General features: G+C 35.3%; 1 protein-coding gene across 1 annotated transcript in view; it reads right to left on the bottom strand.

Moving 5' to 3' along the window:
* Window positions 1-23,295, bottom strand: part of LOC126065480 (disintegrin and metalloproteinase domain-containing protein 2-like) — a 68,277-nt gene that overhangs the window by 4,190 nt on the left and 40,792 nt on the right. The window contains exons 11-16 of the mRNA XM_049865502.1: window positions 19,532-19,668; window positions 15,012-15,192; window positions 13,038-13,130; window positions 12,731-12,926; window positions 9,669-9,774; window positions 5,261-5,305 (exon numbers count right to left, since the gene is read on the bottom strand). Coding sequence (XP_049721459.1) covers window positions 5,261-5,305; window positions 9,669-9,774; window positions 12,731-12,926; window positions 13,038-13,130; window positions 15,012-15,192; window positions 19,532-19,668 — 758 coding nt within the window. The remainder of the gene's footprint in view (window positions 1-5,260; window positions 5,306-9,668; window positions 9,775-12,730; window positions 12,927-13,037; window positions 13,131-15,011; window positions 15,193-19,531; window positions 19,669-23,295) is intronic.

Here is a 23,295-nt window from a genome sequence, read left to right as displayed (position 1 = left end):
GGATCCACAATCAATTCCCATAGAAGCAGCAGTCAAAAAATCAAATGATGTATTGCACTGGGCAAATTTGTTGCAAGACATTTCTTTGAAGTGTTAAAAACCAGGATGCCACTTTAAGGACTAAGGTGCACATGACCCAAGCCATGGTATTTTCAATCGCTTCGTATATACACGAAATCTGCACAATGAATAAGTAAGACCAAAGAAGAATTGATGCCTTTGGATTATGGTGTTGGTGAAGAATATTGACTACACCATGGACTGCCAGAAGAACGAACAAGTCTGGCTTGGAAGAAGCACAGCCAGAATGTTCCTTAGAAGCAAGGATGGCAAGACTTCATCTCAAGTACTTTGAACATGTTATCAGGAGTGTCCAGACCCTGGAGAAGGGCATAATGCTTGGTAAAGTAGAGGGTCAGTGAAAAAGAGGAAGACTTTCCCGAGACAGATTGACACAGTGGCTGGAACAATGGTCTCAAATATAGCTATGATTGTGAGGATGATGCAGGACAGGGCAGTGTTTTGTTCTGTTGTATATAGGGTTGCTATGAGTTGGAACCAACTTAATGACATTCAACAACAACAATGTATATATATTTATATATAACATTAAAGGCACTAATTAAAAAGATGGAAAATATGATTAATAGATGGAGAATTTCAGCAAATAGAGACTATAAGAGTCAAATAAAAATATAAGAAATTAAAAAAATAGAAATGACATTCTCAAACCGATGAAGAATACCTTCAGCAGGCTTATCAATAGACCTGACATAGCTAATGAAAGAATCGGGGAACTCAAATATTGATCAGTAGAAATTACACAAATGAAATACAAAGAAAAACCCACACACAGAAAAAGAGAGAAGAGAATCCATGAGCTTGGAGACAATATCATACTAACACATGTACAATTGGCGGGAGGTAGAGGGAAGAGAGAGAGGAGTGGAGACACAGAGAGAGAGAGAGAGGTTAAGGAAGAGAAAGACAGAAGAAAAGAAGAGAAAAAATATTCGAAGAGACAATACCCAAAAATTTTCATCAAGTAATATAATACATAAAACCAGAGAAACAATAAACTCAGGAAAAAAATTATAATTTTTTTTAAAAAGGAAGCTAGGTACATCATCATATTAAAATTGCTGAACTCTATGATAGAAAAAACTTTGAAGGGTAAAGGGAAAATAATTATTATTACCCAGAAAGGAACAAAAATTAGGATTATGAAAACTCTTGTTAGAAATTGCACAAACCAAAACACAATTGACTGACATTTTTAAAGTGTCAGGAAAAACTGGTGGTCCAGAATTTTATATTGAGTGAAAATATATTTCCAAAACTGAAAAATAAATAAAATATTTTTCAGGCAAACAAATCCTGTGAGAATTCATTACCAATAGTCTTGTACTACAAAGAAACTTAAAGGAAAGTTCTTCAGGCAGAAAGAATACGAAATCAGATAATAACTTAGATCTAAACACAGAAATGAAGATCTCCAGAAATTTTTAAATGAAGGTAAATTTTAAGGGCATTTTTCCTTAATTTAATCACAAAATCAAAACCAAACCAGTAGCTGTAGAATCAATTTCAACTCGTAATGACCCTATAGGATAGAGTAGAACTGTCCCATAGAGTTTCCAAGAAGAGGCTGGTGGATTCAAACTGCCAAAGTTTTTTGTTAGCAGCCAAATGCTTAACCGCTGCAACACCAGGGTTTAATCACAATAAGAAATAAATTACTGTCTAAAGAAAAAATAATAACACTTTATGAGTTTATTGCAAATGCTAAATTAAAATGCACGACAGCAATAGCACAAAAGATAGGAGGAGGAATTAGGAGCAAAATGTTATAAGGTTCTTACACTACACATTAAATTGCATAATCTTGTTTGAAGGATGTGATTAGTTAAAAGTGTATGCGGTAAAACCTAGGGACATCCTTAAATTTTCTTCTCTTTTTTTAAAAAGATAAGCCAATAAAATTTAAATAAAAAAAAATAGTAAAGATAAAATCACAAAAATTATTCAATCTAAGAAGAGGCCAAAAATCAGAAAAAAAAAAAAAAACAATTTGCAAGATGGATCTTTCAATCCATCCATATCGGTAATTATATTTATAAACAAAAATCTCTAATTTGAAGAATAAATTTAAGATTTTGAAGCGCTCAACCCGCTGCAGTTAGCTCGATCTCCACCACGTGCAAATATATGGGAAGAAGCTGATAAATCTGAAGATAGTATTTTGTAGCCACCACTTGTACCAGCCTGTACCTTCTTAATCCCTCTATCTCTGTAGATAGGCTGGCTTCACCATGGACAACTGGAACACAAACTTTTCCAACGTCACCACAGGCTGATTTTTTTTTTAGCTGGCTTCTGAAATAGATGTCCTTTTAATAGAGCAACATCTTGGTCATGCTCAGAATATTGTGGCAGAGCATTGGTACCTAATTAATTTCTGTTGTTCATCAACTGTAGGGATAGAACTGGCATGCTGCCTTTTTATTACTTAGCCCTTTCTGGTCTTTCTGACTTATGGCAGACATAATGGCTGGACATCCAGCAGTATTGTAAGGTTGAGAGGATACCTGTCCAGGATCTAAAGCTAAAAGCTCAAGAGAGTTAGGGTTACTGATTACATAGTGGAACAACAACAACTATACCGGACTGCTAGTGTCTAGAATTATTTTGATTGATGTGTGTGAAAAGGGAGGGCCTTAAACTATTTAAGCCAGTTGGTGATTTTTGTTAACTGCAGACAAGTTTCAGTTCTTAATTCTCAAGATACGATTATGTTGTTTAGAAATGATAATGGAATTTGAAATTATAGCCTTAACTCTCAATTATATGAAATATTTGGCAAAATGAAAACTATGGGAACACTGAAGTGTTAAAAGTGACTGCATTTATGTGGAAAGATTTTGGGAAAACATAGATAGATACATAGATGATAAGTGGATGGATAGATAGGTAGGTCGGTAGATAAGTAGATACAGGAATATATACATTCATAGACAGAAAAATGGTGGTACACAGCCATGTTTTTTTACATAAAATGGTACACTAACAAAATAACAAAACTGCATGTTTAGTGTGAATCAATCTATATAAAGTTTTCATAAAGTTATGAAAATATGTTTATATTAAAATTTTTTTTTTTATTCATATATATTCCTATAGTTACCTTCAAGAATGTTTGTAAAAATATTACCAGTGTTTATGTCTCCACTATGTGATTTGTAGAGACTTTGGGTTTCTTTCGTGCACTTTTGCCATCATTTACATTGCTTTAATGAACATATATTCTTTGTAATACCTATCCAAAAAGTCATTGCATCAAACACTTCATGACCTATGGAATTCCTTCTATGAAATATGATGTTATTAAAAAAGATGTTATTAGGCAGGTACAAAGTACATGTGAAGCATGATTTTTAATTCAGAAGGTACACACAAACTTGACCAGAAAAAAATACTACGTATTTGTGGAAATATTAACCATGTCAGTTCCTGTGTGTGAGTACAGATGATTATTGTTTTCTTATTTATATTTTCACTATTTTGTGATTTGTCTGTATTGAACACATACTTTTATACTAAGAAATAATTTTAAATTATTATCATTAAAAACAGAGAAATAGAGTTTAATGGCATTTTAAATTGAGGAAAATAAAGCTGTCTACCTTATTATCACCACAAATGGTTCCACTTGGTACCCACATATGGCTGTAATTTTTATGCCTGGATGGATAATACAGGCTAATGCATATGTCTCCTTCTACACCAGCATAAAGGACAGCAGCATCTTCTTTTGAAAATGGAAATTTATTTGTATATATACACATTAATTTTCCACAACGTAGATTACTACAAATATACCAGCAGAAGAAAATCATTATTTTTTTATCATGGAAAAATAATAAACATTATTTCTAAAGAAAGAAACATCAAGAGCAATCATTGTGAACAAAACAATATATTCACTGAATTGCCAAGCACTTCATCTGAGGGCACTGTCATAAATACCAACTATAACTAAACAGGGAAACCCTGGTGGCATAGTGGTTAAGAGCTATGGCTGCTAACCAAAAGGTTGGCAGTTTGAATCCACCAGACGCTCCTTGGAAACCTTATGGGGCAGTTCTACTCTGTCCTGTATAGGGTCACTATGAGTCAGAATTAACTGGATGACCACTGGTTTGGGTAACTAAACATTTTAATAATTATGTGTTACTACCTGATTTCATGCTTTTCGAATTTCCCAGAATGTCCCCTTCTTTCCTTATATGCCTTTTCTTGTGGATAAATCTCATTCATTATTTAAGACACAGCTTAAACTTATACCTTGAGAGGAACCTGCTCCACTCTTAGATTATGTTTAGCCACTTGCATTGTGTTCACACAAAACCCTGACTTCTGATTTTCTAACATTCGTAACATCTGTAATTACTTAGGTACTGTAATTTCCCCTCAAAAACTAAGACTGAAGAGGATAGAAGATATATGTGAAGCCAATGATTTATATCCAGCAACTGGTAGAGCATCTACCGTGTCACAGTCACTTAGTAATTTTTTACTTTATGGAGTTGGTGAAAAATATTGAATATGCCGTGGACTGCCAGAAGAACGAAAAAAACCTGTCTTGGATGAAGTACAGCCAGAATGCTCCTTAGAAGCAAGGATGTCAAGGCTTTGTCTCACATACTTTGGACATGTTCTCAGGAGGGACCAGTCCCTGGAGAAGGACATTATGCTTGGTAAAGAGGAGGGTCAGTGAAAAAGAGAAAGACCCTCAATGGGATGGATTAACACAGTGGCTGCAACAATGGGCTCAAACATAGCGACAGCTATGAGGATGGTGTAGGACCTAGCAGTGTTTTATTCTGTCGTATATAGGGTCACTATGAGTTGGAACTGACTCAAATGCAGCTAACAACAATTTTTAACTGAAAAAATATAATGCGTATTTATTAATGTAAAGAGTTCAGATAAAGTTAGTTAGAATGCATTATCCCACTTCTCTGAGGACCCTGCTGTCTAGAGACTGTCCCAACCCTCTCTGGGAACCAATGACAGCTCAGCTTGGCAGTGTATTGGTATTCATAATTACACTCAACAATACCTGTTGCCGTCAAGTTGACTCTGACTCATAGTGACTTTGTAGGACAGAGTAGAACTGTACCATAGGGTTTCCAAGGAGTGGCTGGTGGATTCGAACTGGCAAACTTTTGGTTAGAAGCCAAGCTCTTAACTGCTGTGCCACAAGGGCTCAACAATAGTATATATATAAACTTTTCTGTCCCACCTATATGTGTAAGAGAAAGAAAACCAACCAGATGCAATGTTAAAAAAATTTTTTTAATTTATTTTGTTGCTGTTGAGAATATATACAGCAAAACATACACTAATTCAATGGTTTCTACATATAAAATTCATTGACATTGATTACCTACTATGAGTTGTACAACTATTCTCATTCTCTTTTTCTAAATTGTTCCTCCCCCATTAACATAAACTCGCTGCCACCTAAAGTTCCTGTATAAACTTTCAAAGTTGCCCTCTTCTATTTGATCCCAAATAGATAGTTCTTAAAAGAGCATAGTGCTCAAGGCAGACTTTCTTTTCTTTTTTTTTACTAATTAAGCTAAACTATTGTTTGATTTTAAGAAGACCTCAGGGGTATTTTTGGTATAAGATTTAGAGATTATCTCAGGGCAATAGTTTCAGGGGTTCATCCTGCCTCCATGGCTCCAAAAAGTCTGGAGTTCTTGAGAATTTTAAATTCTCTCTTAAATTTTCCTCCTTTTGATCAGGATTCTTCTATAGAATCTTTGGAATTTTTGAAGACATAATGGCTGATAATTTTCCAAATATTATAAAACACATTCAGGAACAAAATCAAGAAGCACTGTTGTGATAAATATAAGCACAATAAGACATATCATAGTGAAAGCACATACATACACACACACAAATCCCTAAAAAAAATTTTTTTAAATTTACTACCTACATATGAAGCAGCAACAATATAACTGACAGCTGACTTTTCAGCAGAAAAAAGGGATATTTTCAAAATAGTCACACACTGTATCTACCATCCTACCAATCTAAAACAAAAATTTATCTCACAAAAACTTTTGTGCTAGATTTTCAGACAAAAAATAAGAGTATTTAGCACCAGCAACTTGGAACAACAACAACAAAGCAATAAAGATAATTCTTCAGAGAGAAGGAAAATTATCCTAGGCAGAAGCTCAGAGATGTAGGAGAAATGACAAAAAATATAAAAAGAAATTCATAGGCATCTAAGTGGATTTTGGTGGTACAGAAAAAAAATAATAATAATGTCTTATGGTATTTAAAATACAGGAAGAGTTAAATTACTTCATAGTAATAACAAAAAAAAAATACAGTGGTCAAAGTATGGTTAATGATGTTAAAGTGTTTTAAGGTCTTTACTTGCCCGATAAGTATTAAATGTAATCATTTATGTTAGATTTAATAAGTCTTGTAGGCACACAGGAAACCTGGTGGCTTAGTGGTTAAGAGCTACAGCTGCTAACCAAGAGATCAGCAGTTCAAATCCACCAGGTGCTCCTTGGAAACTGTATGGGGCAGTTCTGTTCTGTCCTATAGGGTTGCTATGAGTCGGAAACAACTCGACAGCAATGGGTATTTTGGTTTTGGTATGCACACAGTAATTTCTTAAGCTCTCAGTAAAAGAATAGTAAAAATGTATAAGTAACAAAATAACACAGGAGAAAATATAAATATTTAAAATACTTAATCCAGAAGAAGGCAAAAAGGAAGATGGAAGAACAAGCAACAGGTAAAAAAAATAGAAAACTATAAGATGGTATGCAAACTCAGATGTCAGAAATTCTATTAAATGGAAGCTGAATAAATGAATCAATGAAATAATAAACCAACTGGACACATGAGTGGGGCATGAGGGGAATCAACGTGACAGCAAACTGATTTAGTTTTTCTGGTTTGAACTAAAAATGAAGACCATTTGAACAGCACATTTGACACCAACTTTCCTAGTATATAAAATGCTGTATTCAACAATGGAAGAAAATACATTGTTTTTACGTGCACAAGAAACATTTACCAAAACAGAGACTATGTTAGGATGAAAAGCCTAAACAAACTTCAAATGATTAAAATCACATAGAGTAGGTTCTTTAATTACAATGGAATTAAGCTAGAAATATTAAAATGTTAAGCAATAGATAATCATTTAGAAAATAAGACATACATTTTTAATAACCTAAAGTTCACAGGACACCCCGGTGGCGTAGTGGCTAAGTGCTATGGCTGCTAACCAAATGGTAGGCAGTTCAAGTCCACCAGGCGCTCCTAGGAAATCCTATAGGGTCGATAGCACTATTTTTTTTTTTTAAGTTCAAAGAGAAATGTCACAATACAAATTAGAAAATCTTATCAGAATCGTCACTTATAGAATGTGCCAAAATAAACAGTAAATGAAAAGTGCTGTACCATTTTATAATCACACCAGTAGTGCATGAGAAATGATGATAGTCGTGAAGAGTGTGCTTCTTAGTTCAAGTAGATACATGAGACTAAATGGGCAGCTCCTGTCCAGAGGCAAGATGAGAAGAAAAAGGGACAGGAGCTGATTGAATGGATGTGGGAAATCTGGGGTGGAAAGGTGGAGTGTGTTGTCACATTATAGGAAGAGCAACTAGGGTGACATGACAATGTGTGTATAAATTTTTGTATGAGAAACTAACTTGAGCTGTAAACGTTCACTTAAAGCATAATTAAAAAAAAAAAAAGACACAACCTAAAAAAAAAAAGGCCCTTATAAAAACAAAAACAAAACTCTCAACCACTTTGAGATTCCAGCCATTATTCAACAACTAGAACTAGATCAAATAACCCACAGATAACAACTACACCACTTGACAAAATATATGAAATGGCTCTTTTCAGATATTGGGCATTAGGCAGCAGAAGACTGTGACCACTGAGAGAAAGAAGAAAAGTGGGCCCTCTAATTGTCCCAGCTTTTTGCCTGGAGGCCCTTTCCATATTGCGGCAAGATCTCATTGAGGGGAATTCAAGGAGGCTGAGGTGCTGGAATCTGAAGCAAGGCTACCAGAGAGGAAACAGCTCCACAAAACTGCATGGATCCTCTTTGAATCTTTGCATCACTACCAAGCTACACAGGCTATGGTTGAATTTTCCCAAGACCAGGCAAAGAGTGACATAGAATGCTAATTCATAAACAGTCATGTTTGTTGTATTTGCTTATTCTTCCCGTTTTCAAATATGATATGTTTTTATAACCTAGACTACAAATGTGGGCATGCCCTAAACTTTTGTATGCTTCATTTGTCTTATGATTTTTAGCAAAATCTTATAATAATGCTACTTAGTAATATTTCAAGTGTTTAATAAAATATTCAAATTTGTTCATTTAAAAAATCCCACTTAAAGAAGTCAAGGAAAACACTGCGAATTACATATTTTGGTTATTGTTAAATAAGTAACATGCGGTAAGAAGCGGTTTTCTCAAGGTCACATGCTATCATGAGGTATATCAGAAACTACAAATATTTTTTTTTTTGATACTTTTTCAAAGTGATCTTATCCAAGCCTACAGAAAAGCTCCAGGAGATATTCAATATTTCATGTAGGATACAAATATTTCATATAATTAAAATTTTTTTCTTCAAATACATCATTTCTATTTATTACTTCAGTTAAAGGTAGCTGAAGCTCCAAAATCAAAGATAGTCAAGGTTCAAATGGAATATTTTATAATCAAACTTTCTTAGCATAATGCTAATATTAATCATCAAAGAATTGTTGGTTAACTGCCATATGTTTAGCTCCGTGTAAGATATGCATATGTGTACATGTATGCATATATGATCATCATGTATTTGTGATATTTTGACAAAATCAGTATACTTAAAATCCCACCAATGGATAAATGTGAGTGCATTATTATATTATATATTATATCATGAATACTTTTTATACTTTAGAACTGAATATTTAAGTCATATCAACTGAAAAGAGTGGTCTCAGTAACATTCTAGCTGTAGGATTTTAATAATAAAATAACTATTGCTAAATCTTATACAGTACAACCGAAGGGTAAGTCCTTCTTGTCAGTGGTTTTTGTAAGTGACTAATGACAGTCCTGGCAACACCAACGAGATGTTGGTTACTATCATCCCATTTTACAGACGAAAAAAAACCAATGACTTTGGTCAACGTAGCAAATGCAGTCGGTCAAGAAATTTTAATATGAACCCAATTTGGTCAAAGACTACTCATTCTAAACTCCATACTACATCAGTATGGGAAAATTACTAAGGGTCGTTGATTTCACCACTACAAGTATAATCATTTGTTAAGCTAAAAATGGTGGCGTGCAAAAAAGATCAGTTCTACAAACCAATATGTACTTAGAGTGCATATATGTGAGATGGAATTGACTCAAAAGCAACAGGTTTTATACGTATATCCAGAAGTTTGTAGAAATAATTATAAATAATATAAATTGTTTTCAAGGTATTTGTAATTTGACTAGTTATGAACTTAATTCAAAGACAGACAGTATTTTTAAATTTAGGACAGTAAGTACAAATCATCTATTCTTAAAACTGTATATAAGTTTTATTACATACTTAAAAGTACATGGTATAAATCCTCCAGGACTTAAGCCACAGTTCCCAAATTGATCACTCCTAGAATTAATTTCTTCAAAACAGGCTTGAGAACCGTATAGAGTACCTGGAAAAAGTAAAGAGATTTAGTCATATTGACCATAAACCAAATCTCAAATACTCAATTAAAAAAATTTTTTTTAATTGGAATGATTTTAAAATACGTTATTCAAAATATGTTTCAATTCTTAAAATCATTGAAAAAAAGAAAAATCACACAGATTCCATTTTTTAAATAAAATATTTGAAGACTTAAAGTGTTCTTTTCTCATATCTGTCTTCATTACCTAGAAGGCACTTCTTAAAATTCAGCACCATTTTACTTTCCATTGTTTCATTTTTTTCTACATTGTATTATATTTAAATTATGAAATCAAAACATAAGTATAAGTCTACAACTTACTTTTGCATCAATAAGCCAAAAAAAAAAAAAAACCCATTGCCATTGAGTTGATTTCTACTCATAGTGGCCCTACAGGACAGAGTAGAACTGGCTCATAGTGTTTCCAAGGAACTGCTGGTGGATTTGAACTCCCAAGCTTTGGTTAGCAGCCAAGCTCTTGATGGCTGTGCAACCAGGGCTCCTCTGCATCAGTATGTCTCTCTCTATATATCGATATACCAATCTAATTCTTTTCCTTAAGCACAATTTGCTCAGAACAAAAAACTTGGAGGCACTTTTGACTCTCACATCCCATAATTAGTCCATCTGAAAAAAATCTTTTTTTTAAATTACTTTTGTTGAAAATCTTCTGTATTTCCCAACTCATTAAACTGAAAACCTGTCTACTTCTCAGAAACTGGATCCGCCTTAGTTTAAAGCTAAGACACTATTCACAATAGCCAAAAGGTAAAAACAGCCTAAGGGTCCATCAACAGATGAATGGGTAAACAAAATGTGGTACATAAATGTAATGGAATATTACTTGGTCATAAAGAGAAATAAAGCCCTAATACATGCCACAACATGGATGAACCTGGAAAATATTATGCTGGGTGAAATAAGTAAGTCACAAAAAGATAAATACTGTATGATCTCATTTATATGAAATATCTAGAATAGGCAAGTGTAGCAAGATCTAAGTTTATTAGTGGTTACCAGAGGTGGGCTGGCGGGAGGGCGGGGGGGAGTTGTTGCTTTGAGGAGACAGCTTCTATTCAGGATAGAAAAGATAGTAAATGGATAATGGTGACGGTTAACTGGCATGATGAATATAATTAATGTCACTGAATTGTACATGTAAAGAATGTTGGAATGGCCAATGTTTTATCGCATATATATTTACCACAGTTACAGGGTCGCTATGAGTCGGAATTGACTCGACAGCACTGGTTTTTTTTTTTTTTTTTTTACCACAATTAAAAAAGTCTGTGAATCCAGGTATGTGCTTTTTTATACTCCTATGCTGCTTTTTTTTTTTTTTTTTTTAATTCTGCAGCTGTGTGCTTATCAATAAGCAAGAATTTCTCAGTTCCTATTATGAGCTTATGAGGTTTTACATTTCAGTTCTGTCATGGCAGGCAATAACAAATAACATATTTGTTATTATTTTTAAGTAGAGTTTTAATTTCCGAGATCCTTAATGAGGTTTTTTTTTTTTTTTGTAAAATGCCTCATCAAGAGTTAAAATCATTTGCTCCAATATAAGGACTAAATATACTTTCTCATCTTATTATAGATATTAATTAACCATATTGACTTATCGCCAGTCCCCAATCTAATGGCTGTATTAAATTTCTTTCCTCAGATACATTTTTTTCTGTTCTCTGAGCTGTGTTGGCTTTTCTCAGATGTTTAGTGATTCTTAGTTGCACGCTCATCTTTGTAGTTGATAGCCATTTTGTTTTTTATTCTTATTTTTATGGTGCTTTAAGTGGAAGTTTACAAATCAAGTCAGTCTCTCAGACAAAAATTTATATACACCTTGCTATTTACTCCTAGTTGCTTTCCCCCTAATGGGACAGCACACTCCTTCTCTCCACCCTGTATTTCCGTGTCCATTCAGCCAGCTCCTGTCCCCCTCTGCCTTCTCATCTCACTTCCAGACGGGAGCTGCCCACATAGTCTCATGTGTCTACTTGAGCCAAGAAGCTCACTCTTCACCAGCATCATTTTCTGTCTTATGGTCCAGCCCAATTCCTGTCCAAAGAGTTGAGATAGCCATTTAGCAACTCCTCCTACTTCTATTTATGCAGAAAAAAAGAGCCGGACTTGTTACCAGTCCAGTGGGGAAGGATTGGCCCATTTGATTGCCTCTGCTATGAAAATCCCAAATAATCCCTTGCTGCTATTCCCATCCTTTTCTATCCGAACTCTTTAAACACATCCTGTGTCACAGTTTTATTTTTCATCTCATTCCTAAATGCTTAATACTAATCAAAGATTTCATAATTGCTGGTAGGATACTTCTGCAGCCGGTATCAGTTTACACCTGCCTCTGAAAGTCTGCTAATCTCTGAATTCCATGTTTTCTAATAAACCCTGTATAAGAATAGCAGTCAGCTTTTGGAAGGCCTCCTTTACTTAAAAAGCAATAAATTCAGTTTTCTGGTTTTGTTTCATAAAATGATTTCAGGAACTATTCCACTGAGATTGCTTGCATTTTCAAGTGTGACTATGTTACTTCGTGTATGTGTGTGATTTTAATTATATCTGTATTTGCATTTGTGCATATTTTAATGTTTACAATTATACTCATTTGTCCTATATAAAACAATGCTATTATAGATAAGAGTAAGGATAAGATACTTGAATCTATTCAGGTCTGGGTTCTCGAATCCACAAATTCAAATGATCATAATTTGGAATTTTATCTTTTTTACATTTTGTAGAAATAAGTCAACATTTTATTTCCGGGTGAGTTCTAAGAGAATTTTTTAAAAATTTCTCCTGAGGGTATATATCATCTGTTTCTATAATCCTTTAAATATTTATATTGAATTTGTCATGTTATTATCAACCTGGAAATTTCTTTTCAGCTTTCAAAAAATAAAAGCAATGGAAATCCAATTATAATAAATACCTTTACCGTAGATTTCTTCACATAGCCTGGTCCCATCCCTACATTTTCCTTCCATACAGACCCATTGGTTCATGTTGCATCTATAGCCATCATGAAGATAGAAGTTCTCTGGACAAAAATTAGAGGAACCATTGCAATACTCAGTGAGATCACATTCATCCTCTGATAACCTACATATTTCTCCTTTTTCTCTTAACTGAGGGAATGAAGAAAATAATATTGAATAAACCAGGATGAAGTCATAAGCATGACAAAGACTATGATTGTTTAAATTATGTGGTTAGTATAGAAATGACAGAGTTCTTACTTTACACTGAGTGCAGCATGATCCATGAGCACAAACTGCATTTCCTTTGAATCTACATGTTTTATATTCACAGCATGGATCTCTTCTACACTCCTGAAATGCAAATCAAATACTCCAAAGTAAGCAATGCATTTTGCTTCTTTCAAATAAATTTGTTAATGATGATAAAAAAAAAAAAAAAAAACTATGGAATACATGCTCAACACCCATGTTAACCAAGCATGGTTCCATTTGTTTATGTATTTATTCAGCAAATATTTATTAAATTCCTCAAGTGGGTTGGAGCACATTAGAGGGGCAAGATTTTCTGAAACATGCCCATCCATTATACCACCATGGCCTAGGCACGCAAATGGACCTCTGATTCTTACTGATACAGGCAGAATCAAATCAAGATACAATAAAGGAGAAGATATACTTTAATATGTTTCTGATATTAAGTAGCTATTATTTGAATCCTCCCAGAGGTGCCTCAAAAGTAACTCCAACCTAGGTCATTTATTTCATTATTAAAATACCATAAACATTAGTCCTGGTATAGGTTACTTCAGTGGTTCTCAACTGGCAGCCATTTTGACCCCAGGAGATATTTAGCAATCTCTGGAGATACATTTGGTGGTTATAAACTAGAGGGCTACTGGTACCAGATGTGCTACTGCCATTTAGTGAGTAGAGACCAGGAATATAGCTAAACGTCCTATAATGCACAGGACAGCCCTCCCCATATCCTCTCAACAAATAATTGTTGTTGTGTGCCATCAAATCTATTCTAACTCACAGCCACCCTATAGGACAGAATAGAACTGCCCCATAGGGTTTCCAAGGCTGTAATCTTTATGGAAGCCGACTGCCACATCTTTCTCCTGCAGAGTGTCTGGTGAGTTGGAACAGCTGACCTTTCAGTTAGCAGCCGACTACATAACCACTGTCCCACCAGGGCTCCTTCAACAAATAATTATCTGGCCTAAAATGTCAATCTTGCCAAGCTGGAGAACTTCTACCTTGCATCGTGACACTGATGCTTGCGAATACTGAATTTCCATAATTCTCCTGCACAGTTCTGCCTCTCAAAATGTCACTGCTCTGAAAGTGGGATTCCAGAGGAAAAAGTTATAAGGCAGGGATTTAAAGCTCAATTATTGCATATTTAGTGGAGCATATTAAGTAGATGCATGACTGCCATTTCTCAGTGGAAGATCTCAGTGTTTGCATACGGTCACTTGTAAGACAGATGTAAGCAGATGCAATGGCATGGTGCTGGAAACATCAGTGGGCTCTCTTACATATTTAGACAGCAGAAACTTTTCATCCATGTTGAGAGTATTCAGGAGGGACTAAGCCATTTAGAGAAGAACTACTGACTCCATTTTCCAACTTACCAATAGTTCCAGGTCCATGCCACTCACTATGAGTTTCACAAACCTCTCTCTTTCATTATATTCTCTCCATCTCTATGCTCCCCACCTCCTTCCAATCCAAAACTTTATGTACTTTCATTCAGATTGAAAAAACTGACTTTACCTGAGTATGTATTATTCTAAATATTTTCGACTCAAATGGGGCCCTGGATTAGAATAGTCAAAAGCCGTAAAATTTCCTGTTACCTTTGCGAACAAACCCAATGTGTATCTTTCTTCATGGGACAAAGATATAGATTAAAATGAAACACTGGGGCAGGGGAACGGAAAACACCAGAAGTGGAGAAGAGACCTGTTAATGCAGAGATAGGGGCAACTGATCTCAGAATGTAGGCTGACTAATGACCAATGGGGATAATCTACAAATTACTGAAATACCTCAACTTGTGAATCAATTTATTTATTTGTTATTATGGCTACACGATTCTCAACACTAAATCTTTTAGAGAAGAGTGCGCTTGATAAGTTCAAGAAAATTGAAGTGTAGCACTATAGAAGTAATTTTAGTTGCACGATGAAATTCTATTGTAAAACTATCTTCTTATTCAATACCAACCTCTACACGTCCACAGTCACATTGCTCTCCATCTTCAACATGTTTATTACCACAAAGGGAAGTCTTGTAAGATGGATCCAGGTGTGGCTGGTTTTGAAGACACCGAGAATTTGGCTTTGAAATAAAACGTATGAAGTCTTCCATGCTGCAGTTACTGAAGATCCTCACACCGCTGGAATGACTAAAATTACATTTTACTTCAAAGTTTCCTATTCCTACCAATATAATGATCAGATCCATCATGGACCAGCCCAGAGTTTTTCCTCCTCTGTCAACTTGTAAGGAACAACCACAAGGTTGTTGTTCTGAACTGACAGAAATGTTGATGGCACAAATGAAGGTAACATAGAGGTACAAGCCAGCTTTCCATATAAATTACTTGTAACCTCTGGATTTTCTATAACTGAATCCTACACGGGCCATATCCATTGTAGCAGGAATCGCCCCTGTGTCCATTCAACTTTCTGACTCATGTGATCTGATAATATCCAAAACATAAATTCAAATTTAGTTGAAAGCTCAGTATCTACATGGCTAAGTAGTACATCAAGAAGAGACCCAGAAGTCTAGGACTCTGCACTGAAAATCTGTTGGAGCTTGTCAGAGATTCCATAAAAAAAGTCCATAACTACTACAGATAACTCTAGTTTCCTTGAAATGGAAGGATCATAAAAGTCTGAGTGGTAGAAAATCTTGGACAACTGCCTGAGCCTGCGGCAGATGGTTCTCTTGTTCTAGGCCCCACAGAAAATTAATAGGCTTCTGAGTCACCCAGTGAATGGGTGGGGATAGTATTCTCCGTGCACTATACTTTTCATCCCAGATTGGTGGTAAAGGATTCAAATGTAATAACTTGTTCTTTGCCATCAAGGAGATGTCATAACATGACCGTAACCACTGGACACCTAAACAATTTACTATTTTGGCAAGCTTCTGTATCTTTGCAGGGTTTATTTCTCATCCTCTGAAATCAAGAATACTTTGCTCTTTCAATTCAAAAGATCTGATTAGCATAATGTCATTGATAAAGTGAACCTTTCTGATATTCTATGAAATGTCAAAACAACTAAGGTGACTGTAGAATAATGTATGACATAGAATACAGGGGTTAATATAGGCCTAGAGCAGGAGAATGAATGTAAACTGAAGATCTATCCACATAATTTGCAAATTGTTTTTGCTCTGCATAAACACAATTTCCTTAGGCAAAAGATTCACAGTGAAAAGAATTTACGCATCCAACTAGAAAGGTCAAAACAAATGTCAAAACAACAGCTTTGTGATCTATTCCACTAGCAATACCACATCCACTATAGCAGCTACAATTGGTACTATCACTTCCTTAAATTTCTGACAGCCTATCTAAAATGTCATAAAAAATCTGTTTTTTCCAGAGTCATACAGGAGAATTGAATGGGGATATTATGGGGACCATCTTCTCTACTTTCTTGAAGACATTGAGAATGGTTTTAACCTCTACTATTCTACCCGGTATGTGTCATTGTTCTAATTAACTAATCCATCTGGGATTGAGGTTAGTTTCATGAGCTTTCATGTGGCCCTTCCTACTATAATTATTCTAACTTTACAAGTCGTAGAATTTATGTGAGATCTGTATATCTACCCCAAATATGAGTTCTGAGACCAGGGAAAGTACCACAGGCTGAGGTCATGAGCTAAACTGATCCAATGTGAGATGTCTTGGGAGTGCACTCCACTGATACTCTGGCTTCCTCACTCTACCTGGGTGCTCCCCAGGTCTCAGTGTCAATTCAGACCTTGTATCTAATAATCTCCATTCTCCAGTGTACAATTATTTTGGTAAATGGGCACAAGTCCCTCTGGTGAAAGACTGAGAAGGAATTTATTGTATTTTTTAAAGATAATCCTTCAAAAAGTGGACTCTAAGTCTGAGAACTGGTTTAAACCCTGAAACATATTGAGGCATCACAATTATCCAATGTGGCAGCTTACAAGAGCATTCTGCTCACCAGTTCTCTCTCTCTTTTTTTTTTTTTCTGGTTTTACATGAAAATCAATACCCTAGTTTGCCGCCCAATGATCTTACCACTAGGAGCCTATTAAATGTCATCAAAAATCTTTAGAGGTCAAAGCACTGTGATTGCCACTTTGGTCTTGCTACCTGTGGTAGAAATTACATCAACCTTGTCTCTGATGGTTAAGGACTGGTATTCCAGTTGCCTATCACTCCAAATGACATTAAGTAGCTCGGTTTCATGATAGGATATCTTACTGACAATGGCCTATGGAGGACAGGCATCTCTGCATTTATCAATGAATTCCAGTCTCCCTGTCACTAGTGTGTTCCTAACTATTTCAGTAAAGGAAGCATCTTCTAGGCCTTCTTGGAGAGCAGGTCAGGTTATGGATTCTCTGGTCTCAGACAATAAATCCTTTTCTTGAGTTTTCTGTTCCCTTTTCTCAATATTCTTTCCATATAATTCTGGCTTCTCTACTTCATTTGCTATGGGTCATGATTGTGTCTAGACTTCTCGGAGCCATTGCTCACTCACTAAAGAAAAACTAGGAGCCACTGCAGCAGCATCTTAATACTGACTCCAAGTGTCCTTGCCATGATGTTTCATCCTAAGTCATGTGATAATATTCCAAAGTCAATAAAATATTCTTTAACCAGTCTTATGTTCTGATCCTTAGTTCCAACACTCTGAAAATTCTTTGTCACACCCAAAAACCCAGTGCCGTCGAGTCGATTCTGACTCATAGTGACCCTCTTTGTCACAAGGGGTCCTTATTCCTGTTAATACCTATTATTAACCAGGCCCTGCAGCTCTCTGTGGAGTCATCTATTTCTTCCCCAAGCATTGACTGTATTTCCCCATGCAGGCTTTACTGAGATCTAATTCTAGTAATTAATTTGGAGGCAATGAAAGGATGTGGAGAGGTAATTAAAAAGAAAAGCATTATTTTAAGAAACACTAGACTCAGGTAGGGCCTTTGCAAAGTCCGCAGCCAAGGCTGTTCTTGTTGCCATTGGACCAGTTAGTGATCCCTTTCCACACTCCCATTCTGAAAGTTGGCTTTCTAGGATCATGTCTGATACCAACTTCTGTAATGTGAGTACCCTAAAAACAGACTCTGAAACAAGGACTTGAGAGCAGGCAACTTTTAAGAGTGATTGTGGAAGCAGGAACAGTGAGATGGGAAAAGAAGAAATCACAGATAACACTGCATTATCTAGTGAAACACAGAAAATATCTCCCGGAGTTTACCATATGAAAAAAATGATAGAGCAGAGCATTTATACAGTACCTTCCATCCCTGACTGGATAACAATTTCCTTAAACACCTGAGTAAAAGTATCCTCCAACTATAAAATCTCATGAAACCAAAAACCAAACCTGTTACCATCAATTCAACTCTGACTCATAGTGACCCTATAGGACTGAGTAAAACTGCTCCACAGGATTTCCAAGGAATGGCTGGTGGATTCGAACTGAACTGCCAACCTTTTGGTTAGCAGCCAAATGTTTAACCACTGTGCCACTAGGGCCAGTGGCAATATAACAAATAGGTTTGGTTATTTCTTAGGGGCATGATAAAGACACCAAAAGTGGCCAACTCATTATGCTGTGTGAAATAAGTCAGTCACAAAAGGACGAATATTTTATGAGACCACTATGATAAAAGCTCATGAAAAAGTTTACACGCAAAAAGAAACAACCTTTGATGGTTATGAGGGAGGGGAGGGGTAGGGTTGGAAAAACACTAACTAGACAATAGATAAGTGGTAACTTTGGTGAAGGATAAGACTGTACACAATACTGGGGAAGCCAGCACAACTTGTACAAGGCAAGGTCATGTAAGCTCCGTGGACACATCCAAACAACAACAACAAAACTCACCTGCTGTGGTAGTGATATATAGGAGCCCTGGTGGTACAGTGGTTAAAGTGCTCAGCTGCTAACTGAAAGGTTGGCCATTTCAACCCACCAGCTGCTCCCTAGGAGAAAGTTGTAGCCATTTGCTTCTGTAAAGATTATAGCCTTGGAAATTCTATGCGGCAGTTCTACTCTCTCCTATAGGGTCGCTATGAGTCAGAAACGACTTGATGGCAGTGGGTTTTGGTAGAGATAGACAAAAGCCTGAATGAGAGCTTATCTGAAATGTATAGATGCCAAGTTTTAAGGCTGAGCCAGCGAAGGATGAAGAAGGTTAATGCAAACAAGGCAGACACTAATTATTCTTGTGTAGTTGTCACAGCATATACTTTTCCCATCAAATCCTTCATTAAGGGTATATTTTCCAAACAAATATACTGGTGAAATTTAGGTCACACATGAAAATGTAAAAGTGATATTTGATAACAAAAGATATTGAGATAGATATGTAGCGTGAGTATTGGAATGTATATTCTGATTTGGGGATCACTGATCATGGCTATTTCTTGGTCATTAGTGTTTCTTCGTACAGCTTACATTTTCTTAATTTAAACACGTCAAAATTATCATCCAGTGGACATGTAAAACAAAACATCTTACACTGCTTCCGGGTTCATTATGCAGGCAGCTCCTGAGCACTGACATTTGTTAACGTCATCAAACGCTATCCCCATACTGAGACTCAGTAACTGAGCTATAATAACTGCAAATGATTCCAGGCTTATGGTTCTGGAGTACTAAAAACAACAAAGAAACAAGCAAAACACAAACTTTTGAGTGGTAGCCCATTCATCTGGAGAATAATTTAATCATTTTAAGAAAAACAAGAAAATTAATGTGATAAAACATAATAAAGGCATCCGATACATTACCTAGAGAAGTACCTTCACTGTTGGCGTATTTCACGTATTACCAATATAAAAGCAATATGAGAATTAAAATTTGAAACTTTACTAGAATCTATTTTTTTTTAAAAAATGAATAGTGAAAAATTCTTGATGACTCCTTAGGCTGCTCAACTCCAAAGTTTCAGTAGAACATCTTATTTATGTCATTCTTACAATCCTGTTTATTTTTAAAGTCTGTAAAATCGTTAATATATACTCCACCTGTGTGTGTGTGTGTGTGAGAGAGACCAGTTTAACGTAATAATATGGTTAAATTCTAGGTATTTTCCATAACCTTAATTCTTTAATATTTGAAAGTAAATTTCTATACATGCCTCTTGTTGTGCGCTGTCCAGTCAATTCCAACTCACAGAGACCCTGTAGGACAAAGTAGAACTACCCCACAGGATTTCCTGGTGGTGTAGCGGTTAAGGGCTATGGTTGCTAACCAAAACGTCAGCAGTTCGAATTCACCAGGCACTCCTTGTAAACCCTATGGGACAGTTCTACTCTGTCCTATAGGGTTGCTATGAGTCATAACTGACTTCACAGCAACAGGTTTTTTTTTTTTTAAATCATTACAGAAGCAGATCGCCACTAGTGGGCTCAAATGCCAACCTTTCGGTTAGCAAGGGAATGCTCAACCATTGCACCACTACTACTACTCTACCTGTTGCTGGTCGAGTGAATTCCAACTCATACTAATCCCTTAGGACAGGGTAGAACTGCCCCATAGGGCTTCCAAGGAATGCCTGGTGGATTCGAACTGCTGACCTTTTTGGTTAGCAGTGGTATCTCTGAACCACTAGGCCACCAGGGTTTCCTCGCACCACTAGGGCTTCTTATGTGTCTCTTAGATCAAGCTTTTTAATAATCTTTGAATTTGCTGTATTTGTCGCAGAATTTTGTTAAAGTATCCAAGTAAAATTGTATTGTATCAATTTATTCTAGTAGCACTATCAGCATTTGTACATATATTTTGACAATATATTATTAGGAATGTTAACACTTGCAAGTGAAATTTTGTTATGTTGTAGTTGATATAAAATTTATATCAGTTTTGGTCCTAAGGTCGCTGTTTCCTTTAGTATTGCTGTACCAAATTTCATTTGGTCACATTTCCCTGGTTAGATTTTTCCTAATGTTTAATGTTAAATGTTGTATGAAAGTACAGATGAATTTGAAATTGGAAAGAGCATCCAATCTGAAATTTTTGGTCTTAAGAAGTAAACCATTTCTATGTTTGTATTCCATTGCTTTGATACACTACAATATATTTTCCCATTTTTTTTTTCTTACTGAGAGACACTTGGATTGTTTCTAGGTTGGGGTTATTTTGAATAAAGCTGCAAAAAACATTCTTGTATTTGGTGGATATCTGCACTTATATGTAATCCTTACAGGGAGTAACGGCTCAGTGGTTAAGAGCTATGGCTGCTAACCAAAAGGTCAGCAGTTGAAATCCACCAGCCACTCCTTGGAAACCCTATGGGGCAGTTCTACTCTGTCCTATAGAGTTGCTATGAGTCAGAATTGACTCGACAGCATAGCTTTTTTTTTTTTTTTTAATGCACTCATAATGTAGGCATAGGTGGAGCTTGAGAAGACATAGACAAAAAGGTTTTCAAAGTGCTTGAACCAATTTCTACCCCTCCCTGCAATGTTTGGCTATTAAAGTTTAGCTCTACTCTGACACCCGTGGGGTTGCCATGAGTTGGAATGGACTCAGTGGCAACTGGTAATTGGTATATTCTCAACTCAATGGCACTGGATTGGGTTGTTCAACTACACTTGGTATTGTCTACGCTTTTTTCTTTTAGCCTGAGTGTATATTGTATCTTCTTGTGATTTTAATTTTCTTTTTTTTTTCTATATGTTAAACGGTCATTTGGATATCCTACGTGTGGAGTGCCTCTTTAAGTCACTTATCCATTTTAATTTTTTGTCTTTTTCTTATTGATTTTTTAGTTCTTTATAACTTTCCAGAAATGATGACTTTGTCAGATATAAATTTTCTCAGTGGATACCTCAAGTTTTTATTTCTTTTTCGTAAATTCCAGATTAGCAAATTAGTCCTGTTTGTGTTCTGTGGAAGAAAAAATATGCTGAGCCCAAAGATATTCTTCCATATTTTCTTTTAGCTGCTTAATGGTTTCAGCTTTCAAGTATAAATCCATGATTCATACTAACTTAATTATTCTGTATGGTATGAAGTGGGATTGAAATTAATATCCCTGATTAGATAACAAATGGCTCATTTTTTTAATACAAATTGTAATAGCACCTTTGTCATTAATCATATTACCCTGTATTTTGGGGACTATTTCTGGGCTAGCCACTCTTTTCACTGATCTGTTTGCTTAAACTTGCACCAACAGCAAGCACATTACCTTAATTACCTATGTTTTCAAGAATTTGCAACTTTTTTCTTCTGACAGACTGTTCAGCTATTCTAATTCTTTTGTATTTACATAATATTTTTTGAATCAGTTTGCCAATTTCCAAAAAAAAAATGCTTTGATTTAGATGGAATTTACATTGAATCTATAGATCAATCTGCTGTACCCGTGACATCTTAACAATATCCAGTCTTTTAATCTAAGAACATGCGTATCTCTTCAGTTATTTAGGTCTTCATAAATTTCTCTCAGTGATGCATTCTTTTCAAAATGTGGTGGGAGGTCTTTTACTTACAAATCAAATTCGTTAACAGATATCACACTACTCAGGGTAACTATTCTCATATTGGATGCAGTACCTGCTATTTTCCAACCTTGTCACATTTCTTGAAATAAAGTCATTCATAAGGTTTCTTTATTATCTTTCAAATATCCTTTGGCTCTGTGGTGAGATTCCTATTATCTTTCTTGATGTTGGTCATTTGTATTTTCTTTCTCTTTTTCTTGATCATTCTTACTGAATGCTTGTCAACTTAGTTTTTCTTCGCAAAAATCAATTGTGGCTTTGTTTTTTCTGTTTTTGAACTAATTTTATTTTCTTGATTTCCACTTTATCTTCATTTTTTTTTTCAACAATCAGTTTAATTTGCACATCTTTTTTCTAGCTTCTTAATGTAAAAGATGAATATGGATTTTATACCTTTCTCTCTTTTTAACAAAAATTCAGAGCGATGCTTTAGTTATGTCATACAAATTTTGATAATTGTTTTCATTCTTGCTTGGTTCAAAACATATTCTAATTAATTCTGGGCTTTCATCTTGACCCATGCATTATTTAAAAAGTGTATTGTTAATACCCAAATATTTGGATATTTTCCAGGCATTGTTTTGTTAGTAATTTCTAATTTAATTCCTTGCTGACAAAGAATATACTCTATATGATTTCAATATTTTGGAATACGTTTATGAATCCTTACTTTATTATTGAAAAGAATATATATTCTGTTCAGTGTGATGTTCTGTAGGGTCTTTAGGGTCAAATTTGTTGACAGTAATGTTTAAACCTTCTATAACTTTA

This window comes from Elephas maximus, chromosome 22 (assembly GCF_024166365.1).
Source record: "Elephas maximus indicus isolate mEleMax1 chromosome 22, mEleMax1 primary haplotype, whole genome shotgun sequence".
Classification (NCBI taxonomy): Eukaryota; Metazoa; Chordata; class Mammalia; order Proboscidea; family Elephantidae; genus Elephas; species Elephas maximus.
This window is presented reverse-complemented; position numbering and strand designations above follow the sequence as displayed.